The sequence below is a fragment of the Chinchilla lanigera genome, unplaced genomic scaffold (assembly GCF_000276665.1).
Source record: "Chinchilla lanigera isolate Chin_1 unplaced genomic scaffold, ChiLan1.0 scaffold00094, whole genome shotgun sequence".
Lineage (NCBI taxonomy): Eukaryota > Metazoa > Chordata > Mammalia > Rodentia > Chinchillidae > Chinchilla > Chinchilla lanigera.
Window position 1 is genome coordinate 672,959 of NW_004955495.1, and position 11,729 is coordinate 684,687.

The window sequence follows — 11,729 nt, forward strand, 5'->3', positions numbered from 1 at the left end:
TTTCAGAGTACTGTAGTTTTCATTGAAGAGATCTTTGACTTCCTTTGTTAGATGGATTCCTAAATATTTCAATTTCTTGGATGTTATTGTGAAAGGTATGGTTTCCTTAATTTCTCTCTCAGTCTGTTTGTTGTTTGAGTATAGGAATGCTATCAATTTCTGGGTGTTGACCTTGTATCCAGCTACACTGCTGAATTTGTTAATTAATTCAAGGAGTCTTCTTCCTCACAAGTAATTTAAACATTATGTACTGCAAACACATACAAAAAATAGAAGGTGATCAAGAGATGTATGAAGGGGGTCTGGGAAGGTAAAAGGTATGAAAACAGGAATTAAGATGTATTATGTATATTTACTAACTCTACTCAAAGAATGTAAAGATTTTCTACCAGAAGGATGTACTAATAAGGAAAATAATCTGAAAAAATCTAAATAAAATTTGCATCTTTTTGACAGCTATAGTCCCAGGTATTTAAATCTTTTATTTTGAGACAGAGTCTCACTAAGTTACCCAGGTTGTCCTTGAACTTGTGATCCTGAATATGAGCATTTTTAAGGAATCTTTGAATTCACTGAGAAATTTGTAATACACCTTTATATACCTTCCTTGTACATGATGTGTTGCTTTTCCTTTGTTGCTTTTAGGATCCTTTCTGTGACTTTTGATGTTTTGACTATAACATGTGCACATGTGGTTGTCTTTGAATTTCTCATATTTGAAGTTTATTCAGATTTTTGAATATGTACATCCACTTCTTTAAATTTGAGAATTTTCAAGTTTCATTGTTTTTTTAAAATTTGCTCTCTCTTTCATTTTGTCTCTCCCTCTGTCTCTGTCTTTCCCTTCTGGAACTTTCATAATACAAAAATTTTGAGCTCAAGGATATCCCACAATTCTGTTAAGATATCTTCATTTTTCTGCATCTTATTTTGTGCTGCTTAATTGATTCAATAATTCTAATTAACTTGTCCTTAAATTCACTGATTTTTCCTTCTGCTTGATAGAGTTTGTTATGAACAATCTATCAAATACTTCAATTTCAGTTGTATTCTTCAGCTTCAAAATATATTGCTTTTTAATAATTTATATCTCTGTTAATATTCTTGTTTTGTTTATGCATAATTTTCCTGACTTTGTTGCCTATCTGCACTCTCTAGCTTGTTGACCATCTTTGAGATGGTTATTTTTATTATTACTCTGCAGCACTTGGGATCAAACCCAGGGCTTTTGCAATGAGCTACATCTTGCTAAGTACTGAGTTGCGCAGTGTGTGCTTGAACTTGTGATACTCCTGCCTCAGGTTCGCAGAGTGCTTGGATTCACTTGTGTGCCACTGCCCCAAGTCCATGTGGTTATTTTATATTTGTTTTCATATGTTATTTTTCTCTATTTCTTAAAAAAAGATTTGATAGTTTCTGAACATTTCCTTTGCTCCTTGGACCATATTTTCCTGTTTCTTTCCATGACTTGTGTTCTTTATTGATATTTGAACATATGAAAAAAACAGCTCTCTCAGTTTTTAAATTAAATTATTGGCTATAATCATAGTATTTATGTCATGTACCTAATATGTAATGACTTCAATTTAATAATGCAGTTTGCATGATTAAAGCATTGTAAATATCTCAAAACACAGCCTCTGCCTTTTGTATTTATCTCTGCACTAGTGCCATTGGTGTCTTCTTAAAATCTTCTCTGCCATTTGTCTGCATGTAGCTAAATACCATACTTTCTTCTATATTTAGTTTGATTAGGAATGTATTAAATTTTTCTCTGAAACAAGTAAAAACAATCTCCAAATTTTGTTTCCTTCAACACAACTCTATACAGGAGATACTTTATACAATATTTCAAAAGACTGCTATTTATATGTTAACCACTTTATGAACAAGAAAACACTTTTTCCATGAGAAAGAAACAAATAAGCAAGAGCCATTAATATCATTATTATTATTACTATTGTTGTTGTTGTTGTATTAGCAGTTCTTGGGATCAAAGCCAGGACTTTTACACTGAACTACACCTCCAACTCTTTATTTTTACTCTGAGACAGGTTCTTACTAAGCTGCGCACCGGGGTTCAAACTTAGGATCATCTTGCCTTGGTGTCCCAGAGTCCTGTGATCATAGGCATCATGGTACCACAACCAACTAAGAGCAGGTACATTTTATTAAAGTCTTCACAGCTGGGGTCAAAAATAAATCCCAAGAAAAAGTATTGTGAAGCTAAATGATTTCTTTCTTTGGAGGAAAAATCAGAATCATAGAGGACGTTTAGATTTGGACAGGTTGTGGATTGCATGATTTTGATTGAGAGGCAATTCTGGTGTAGCAGACACCAGGGTACAGTCTCTATACAGCTAAGAGTGCTATACAGCTAAGAGTGCTGTACAGGTATCTAGCTGTACTATACTGTGCTATACAGTACTATACAGCTAATTCCAGAAGAAACTGGGAGATGTCTGTAGAAATACCCAATTTTCCAGAAATTGTGTCCACATGTTGATTTGTCCAAAGGAAATGTTTGTTTGCCACATCTTATGAGATTCTTGAAGTTTCCAAGTGAGAGGAAGGAAAAATAAAGACAAGAGACAAAAGCTGAGGTCAGGTGGAGCCCTTTCTATCCAGATGGGAGGAAAGAAGCTGCTCCACTACCATGGGGCATTTATTTATACATTTGACACATTGATGTCTTGTAATACCACTTTGCCTAACAACTGATGGCTTGGATTGTCTCAGAGTTTAGTGTTCTCTGGAAGCAGAGAACAGAGTGTTCTCTGAAGCAGCTTGACTATGTGGCTTGCCTCAGCTGCTCTTTGTTCTCAGACCTGCCCTGCCTCAGCCCTACACATGTGATCAATTTCCAGCTTCAGCCACTCCCTACATTCTTTTAGATATTGGTGGTGTGCTGAATTGGGGATTATGCTAGAAAATAGAATGTCATCACTTTAATGTGCTTTAAACTCAAAGTTCTGGTAGATGAGATGTGCAGCAGTACAGTTCACATGGAGCGTCCTGGTTCTCACGCCCTTGTGTAACCCTCACCCATTGAGTGCAACGAAATTAGTGATTCACTTCCAACCATGAAAATGTGGAAGAAGTGATGGTGTAGCAGAAAATGTCCCCCAGACAGTATACTTCAGTTGCTTCATTGCCCAGGTGATAGTTCTGGTTACAGTTCCCTTTACTTTTGTTTCTTAGAAAGGGTTGGTCACTGGGATGCATATTGTAAGAAACAATCCCCAGTTAACAAGCCATTCTGCCTCTGTACTTCCTGATTTCTTATCCCATATAAATCCTAGACCACCAGAGATCAAGGCCTGATATTTTGGGAATGATCCTGATCAGTGCTCACCAATGTAATCAAATCTACCTGTTGTCTCAGTGTTTCTGCTTGTTGTAGCAATGGGAGATTAGTTCTAAAAATAAGATGAAGAAACAGGCTTTCTACTGTGGAAAACAGTATGGATATTTGTGTAAATATTAAAAGTAGAACTATAAAGGAAATGATATTGGTTCATTGAAAAAACATCTGCACTTCTATGTGTGTTGCAGAACTACTCACAAGCACCAGGAACTGGAGACAACCTAAGTGCTCATCTATGGGTGAATGGATGAAAAAAAAGGGACATAGAGCTACACACAATAGAATACTATTTAGTCATAAAAAGGACATCATTCTGTCATACAGGATAATGAGGATGGATCTAGAAGTCACTATGTTAAGTAAAATAAATCAGACAGAGAAACAAGGGCCCTGTGACATCATTCATATATGGAAGGTAAAAAATTGATCTCATATAAGTTGAGAGAAGCATGGAAGTTTACAGAGACTGTAGAAAGTCTCAGGTAGGGAGGTATGGAGCATGACTGATTAAAGCGTACTATGTACAGTGTGATAGGAGCAAGATGAGGACTTAGTTTGTCTCCCATTCTTGATGCTCGTGAACAGTACTGCAACAAACGTAGGAATGTAGGTGTATTCTGTTGCATAGACAGTGGCTATAGATAATGACAGTGCACTCTGTATGGATATTTTTAAAATCTAGAAGAAAAAAGTGATAAATATCCAAAAAGATAGATATGTTTATCCTGATTTAGTCATTATATAATGCATATTTGTATCAAAACATTATATTATACCCCATAAATATGTATAATTTTATGTATCAGTTAAAAATAAAGAAAATAATTTAAATACTATCAGAAAATATCGCCTTCGTTTTGTGTTCCCCAGAGTATTTAAGTAAAATATATAAATAAAAATGTAGCAAATATGTTATCAAATAAATATATAAGCATCAATTATCTTATAATATATCAATGTAATTCCATTGGAGAAAAAAGAACTGAAGATTCATTCAAGCTAGACAACAAATCCGCATAAGTTGCCAACATGCATAATGCCAACAGTAAAGGGAAAGGAAATTAAAATAAGTTCTTAGCAATACTCAGAAGTGAAAATGGTATGAGAGTTTTGATACAGAAAAATCTATTTTTTCCTATACTTCTTGATTAATACAATGGATTGACAAATGCCAAATCCCACATTGGGCTGCTAAATTGAAAAATATTAGTTTGAGTTGTTTCCATCTCTCCCTTTTCTACCCCTTTCATTTTTGGGACATTATCTCACTATGTAGCCAAAGTTGACCTCAACAATTTTCCTTCCTCAGCCTCCCAATAGAGAGGAATACAGGAATTTATTACTATGCCCAGCTGCAGTCTGAGTTTTATGTGATGATCCTACAATTTGGAAGTCAAAAGTAATAAAACTTTCCACATACACAGAGATTTTGTTAATACTAACAAGTCCTTGGAGATTTAAATAACATGGATGAATGCTAATTAGAAGCTGTGTGCCTTGATCCTCCGAGGTCACACAACTGAGATAATTAGCCAGGCCCTCCAGACCTTCACTTTGTCAGTTCCAGTGCAGTGGCTCCATACCAGTGTCTGCTGCCCTCATGCGCCCTTCATCAAACTGCATCAGTCTTCTTTCAAATCTTGAATACAGAGTCTGAACTTTACCACATCCCAGGCAGAAGAGGAGCAACAGGTCCACTCTCCTTGGTAATGATGCAGCAGAAACCCAGCCCGGTCCTGTAAGTGCTAAGACATGGTGGAACGGGCACTGTCAGGAACACTGTTTCTTCATCATTTAGACAAACATGGCAGGGAGAACAGAACTATGGGAAAATACCAAGATACGAAGTATCAGCTCAGAAGACTACATGGGCCTTGGTTGTGGGGCAGGGTCTAGGGATTCTCATTCCATGTTCTACTCTTCTCTCACCCAGATTGTAGCTCCTATAGGCATCTCCTTTGTGCTACTAGTCAGCAGATCTTGCTATCACAGGCAGCATTTGCATGGAATGCTTCTAACTGGCTTAAGAAGGCTGGGTCTGAAACCTGACTTTGTGGAATCTCAGTTGCTAAATTTCTCATTTGTAAATAAGAATGTTCATGATTAGAAAAATAAAATGAAATGGCATTACAGAGTACATAGAAAAAAAACTCCTAAAAAAAAAAAAAAAAAAAAAACCAGAAAATGAAGTTTCATACAGAGGACATTTTCCTATGATTGTATGAGGTTGATACAATAACTGTATAAAATCAAAAATTTCAGAAGTTTTTCTTAAAATTTTATTGTTTAATTATTGATAGATTCATTGCATACTAACACTGTATGTCGCCACTGATGCTTCCTGGTTATGAGGGCATTCCTCAAAAACTGAACTCCACCAAAGCCAAAGCTTGAAGTTCTGTATTAAATAATTTTAAAAGACTATATGCATATTTAAATGAACATTTATTTCCAGGAAGGAGTGAACTCACAAACTGAAAGAATTAGGGAAATTTGATTGGCAAAGAAAAATGTTTTGTGGTTATGACCATTCAAGCTTCTTTTGAATAATCTTGATTAACATAGTCTCAGCTCTTCTGGAGTATTTATAAATGTTCAATATCCAACGCTTGGGAGGGTGAGGAAAAAGGAAGAAGAATTCAATAATGAGTTTAAGACAAGCATGGAATATCAAGTGAGACCTTGTATCCAAAAATCAACACACAGAAAATTAAATAAATAAATAAATAAAGGTAATTTGCATGATTTTAGATAAAATAACCTGTATTTGACAGATTCTTAATTTCTTGGGATTAGATTGATTTTTCATTAGTGTGGGGAGGATGCTATTCCTTTTTAAGAGTAGACTGTATTTTACTATGATAAGAAAGCATTATCTGTAATGTTCTTGGTTGCATACCATTTTTCACTAGGATGTGTTTAATGTGTGTGCACAAAGAATGAAGAACAGCAAAAAGAAAAAAATGCAGAAACTATTCTACTGAACAGTGTGTTTGAAACAAAGTAGAAATATCACCAAAAGTGTATAATCAAATGGGAAAACTTTACAAGAGATTGCTTAATCTAAAATACAGAAACAGTGCTAGGTGATAATATATTTATTTTATTTTTCTCTAACTCTCATTTCATTTTCAAAGCTGTCCAAGTGATATAAAACCACAAAATCTAACACATATTGCAGAATTCTACCTCATGAGTCTCTCAGATTATCCTGCACTGCAGCCCATCCTTTTTGGACTGTTCCTGTCCATGTACCTGGTCACTGTGCTGGGGAACCTGCTCATCATCCTGGTCGTCAGCTCTGACTCCCGCCTGCACACCCCCATGTACTTCTTCCTCTCCAACCTGTCCTTGGCTGATATCTGCTTCACTTCCACTGTGGTCCCAAAGATGATTGTGGACATCTCAACTCACAAGAGAGCCATCTCTTATGTGGGCTGCTTAACACAGATGTCTTTTTTGATTCTTTTTGGATGTATGGATGGCATGCTCCTAGTGGTGATGGCCTATGACCGCTTTGTGGCCATTTGTCGCCCTCTGCACTACACAGTCATCATGAAACCTCAATTTTGTGTCTTCTTGGTTTTTCTGTCTTTTTTGTTTAGCCTTATGGACTCACAATTGCACAGTTTAATTGTCTTACAATTTACTTACTTCAAGGATGTGGCAATTTCCAATTTCTTTTGTGATCCTTCTCAACTACTTGGTCTTTCCTGTGCTGACACCTTTACCAATAACATTGTAATGTATTTTGTTGGTGCCATGTCTGGTTTTCTTCCTATCTCTGGAATTTTCTTCTCTTACTACAAAATTGTTTCCTCGATCCTGAGAATATCATCATCAGATGGAAGGTATAAAGCCTTCTCCACCTGTGGGTCTCACTTGGCTGTTGTTTGCTTATTTTATGGGACAGCCATTGGTGCATACCTTGGTTCAGCTGTGTCGTCTTCCATCAGAAAGAGCATGGTGGCCTCGTTGATGTACACTGTGGTCACACCCATGCTGAACCCCTTCATCTACAGCCTGAGGAACAGGGACATTAAGAGTACCCTGAGGAGGCTCCACAGCAGAGCTGTCTAATCTCAGGACTTGTGCCATCCCACTGTGACTGCACATTGAAAAATGCAGCAAAAATAAATATCTAGACTAGTAAATATTGCCTCCTTAGTCATTTTCTTTTCTGGCTTTCAATGACTTTTATTCCTTATCATATTTCCCAGTAGAGTGGTAGTTACCATAGTTTGGGGCAGCAGGGAAGAAGAATCTTAAAATCATGTCCAAGTTTTCAGTTTGTGAAGATCAAAAATATCTGGAGATTATTGAGGGTGATGGTTGCACAACAAATAAAAGTAATTAATGTCACAGAATTGGATATCTAACAATGACCTACCTAGATATTCATGCTTAATTGTTTTGTTGTATATGTTTTACAACTACCAACAATAAGAGTACAAATGGGTATTTGGAGGGGAAAGAGATTGATTCTCCTTTTCAGCAGAGGAAGAGCCCAAAATCATTCATTCATTCATGGACAGTCATTTTCTTTTTTTCTTCTTTTCCTAATAATGTTAGGAAGTCCAGAGTTTGTGATAACTCACACTAAATTGGTAATTAGGAGCTATGTGCATTGAGCCTCCAAGGTCACATAATAGCTAATGCTCAGCTAAGCATGATTGCACTTGCCTCTAATCCTAGCAATCTCTGGGAGGTTGAGGCAGGGAGATCCTGAGCCTGTGCCCAACCTGTGTGACTCAATAATTTAAAAATAAAAATGAAAATGAATTGAGGATGTAGCTCCATGCAAAGGTGGTGGGTTCAGTCCCAAGAATCAGAAAAAACAAAATCCAATCCTGAGCCTATGCCTCCAGCTCTTCTGTGTGATAGTTCTAGTCATGTGTCTCCTCCATCCATGATTATCTGAGTTGGGAAGTGTTCCATCTCACAGTGTGTTCATATCAATCTGAAAAATAGTCTGAACCTTCACTGGTAACTGGCAGCCTGGCATGTGCAGTCTTTGATCATGACATGGCACAGACACAGCTTCACCCTGTCAGTTGTGAGGGAAGCGATGCATGGAGGAGGGACTGCCAGGAACATGGCCCACCTAGCACCAGGACACATGTGACATAGTCTTCCCAAAGTTATTTTTATTTCTTTGAGCCAAAAATTGCTAAGTTACCCAGACTGTGTTTGAACTTGGGATCCTCCTGCTTTTGCCCTCTCAGAGTGTTGGAACTGTAGGCACACTTTCCCATATCCAGCCAGAAAGGTACTTTCTACATCAAATATTTATGCAGTTGTACGGAGTTGATACCAAAAAAACTGTATAAGTATGTAATTTCAAAGACTTCAAAGTCTTCTGTTTGCTATTCACTATTTTTTAATCATTGACTTGTGTGGTATACACTATTACTACATTTGTGGTCCATGAATAAATCATATTTATCAAAATTTCTAGTACCAAAGTCAAGAATAGCAGTTACATATGAAATTACTTTAAAATGGTTTTATCAATTTCGCATTCTTACATCTGGCAATCTGAGCAACTTTGTTGATGATAACAGTATGTAATATAACAACCATTGTTAATTCCTATCATTTTGTTTTGAAACCCTGGATCATTATTGTTTTTGTGTTGTTTTGTTTTTCTCTATGTTATTATTTTATTATTATTATTATTATTATTATTATTATTATTATTTAATCTCTTTAAAATAAAAAATAAAAGAATATTACAGGTGCTCATTTTTTACTGTGTCTTTAAATTGGGGGGGCTAATTTTTTGAGTTCTTTATATATTCTAGAAATTAGTTCCCTGTCTGAGGGGTAGCTGGCAAAAAAATTTTCCCACTGTCTAGGTTGTCTCTTCACTCTGCTGATGGTTTTCTCTGTCATGCAGAAGGTTTTAATTTGATGTGATTTCATTTGTTGATTCTTTGTAATATTCCTGTGCAACTGGGTCTTTGCCTACCAAGAAGGAGAAGCTTGAGGCATTTTTAAGTCATGGATGCACCTCAAGATCATAGTCTTAAGTAAAATGAATCAGACACACAAGTTTAGTTATCACATTGCTTTGCTTCTATGAGAACCCCAAAGTATAAGTACGGAGCAAAATAAAGAATCGATATTAGGTAATAGGGTCTACGGCCATACCACCCTGAATGCACCCGATCTCGTATGATCTTGGAAGCTAAGCAGGGTCGGGCCTGGTTAGTACTTGGATGGGAGATATTAGGTAATAGGAAAAACATTGTCAAATGGTAAGGGAAGCAGGAGATAGAGAGAGAGGGAAGGAAAGGAACAGGGATTTAAAGAAAAAAAGGATTGAAGGAGAAATGCAAATAGAGCTTTTGCAAGTGGGAAGTGGAAGAAAGGCTGGAGGGAGGGGAAGGGAAAGGGACAAAAAGAAGAATTAAGATGTCTTACGTACATGTACAAACCCACCATGATGAATGTGATCACTGTATGCTACAAACATACACTAATAAAAAAGATAACTACAATTTGAGTGAGCACTTACAACTACAAAGGAAGGAAAATCAGAAAACCCAAGGAGATTGAATGGCTGGAACGTAATTGGAACAACAATATGCCCTACTTATAAAATATAAGCTTTAAAACAAAAGAACTTAATCCAAAAGATTTAAGCAACTTCTTCAAAATATATATGTTGTGTTTAGTAATAGTAAATAAAACGGGTCTCTTGCCACTCCATACCAAAAAAAAAAGAAATCTAAGCTTTAATTTAGTGCCCAGATAATGCAGTCATAGCATTTATAAAGTCTTCATAAATGTTTGAACTAAAGAGAATTTGGTCTACTCTCTCTGAGTGAAATGTGTTTGACATCATCTTTATGTTTTACATAAAGATTTTTCCCTTAAAATGGGTAATTTCTCAAGCTCTACTTATTCTGAAGATGGTAAGATATATTTTACAGGGATTAGGGACTTATTATCACTAATGTTCTTGGTCTTTTATCATTGCTAAATTGAATGTTCCTAAAGTAGGTGTGCACAGAAGATAAATAGCTCAGAAACCAATATTGTAAGAGATCTAAGAAAATTGAGTTTGATATCATTGAAATTATGGATGTCAAGTATGAATACATAAGTTGTGAATACTAGAATTCAACCTATATAGTCAGTTATGGGTAGCTCTTTCTTTCCACCTTCTTTTCTTTTTTAAAGGCTCCTGTGCAGTACAGAATAAAAAACAATCTAACCTCCATCTCAGAGTTCCAGTTTGAGTTTCTCAGAGGATGCATAACTGCATCCTCACTGGACTCTTCCTGTCCATGCCACTGACTGCAGTGCTTAGGAAACTGCTCATCATCCTGGCCATCAGCTCTGACTCCCACCACTATATCCCATTTACTTCTTCCACCCCAACCTGCCCTTGGTTGACATCTGGATTTCATCTCTCCCACAGTAGCAAAGACGACTGTGGACATGCTAACTCACCGCAGCATCATCTCCGACATGGGCTGCTTCACACAGATGTCCTTTTGATCCTTTTTGCATGTATGGACAACCTGCTTCTGATTGTGATGGCTTAGGGCTGTTTTGTGGCCATCTGTCACCCCCCACATTACTCAGTCATTGTAGACCTCACCTCTGTGTCTTCTTAGCTTAGTGTCTTTTTAGTTTACCTCTTGAACGCCTACTTGAACAATTTTATTGCCTTCCACTTTATCTGCTTCAAAGTTGTAGAAATTTCTAATTTCTTTTTAACACTTCTTAACCCTTCATCTTTTGTCTTTTTATGCCTTATCAAGTAATAGTGACAAGCACTTTATTGAAGCCACATTTGGCATTTTTTCCCATCCCAGGGATTCTTTCCTCTTACTACAAAATTGTTTCCTGCATTGTGAGAATCCCATCATCCAGTTGGAAGTATAAAGCATTCTCCACCCTTGAATCACACTTGTCAGTTGTTGGCTTTTATTATATGGAATAAGTATTGGCAACTACCTTGGGTGAACTGTATCACATTCCCTGAGAAATTGTTGGTGTACTCAGTCATTTATATGAGTATCACTCCGATGCTGAATCCCTAAATTGGGAACCTGAGAAATGGGATATTAAGAACATCCTGTGGATACTCCACAGCTGTGCTGTCTATTGCACTGCCCAAGATAAGCATTTTAAATGTATGGTGGAAAAGACAGGGAACCTAAACATCTATGCCAGTATATTCTGTACCCTCTGGCATGTTATTTATTTCTTTGAAGATTATGAATAATATTTAGTGTGCTGTAAACAAAAAGAAAAGACAAATAAGACATAAATATAAATATGAAGCACACTAACACTTCAAATTAAACTATGTGCAAAAGAAAGACCATCCAAAAGCTGATATTCA

The 11,729-nt window shown here is 36.5% G+C and overlaps 1 protein-coding gene across 1 annotated transcript; it reads left to right on the forward strand.

The window, feature by feature from the left end:
* The first annotated feature begins 6,459 nt into the window (after positions 1-6,459).
* On the forward strand, positions 6,460-7,447 carry LOC102023277 (olfactory receptor 18-like). Its single transcript, XM_013505087.1, has one exon. The coding sequence runs from the start codon at positions 6,560-6,562 to the stop codon at positions 7,445-7,447; it is 888 nt and encodes a 295-aa protein (XP_013360541.1). The 5' UTR covers positions 6,460-6,559.
* Positions 7,448-11,729: the final 4,282 nt, after the last annotated feature.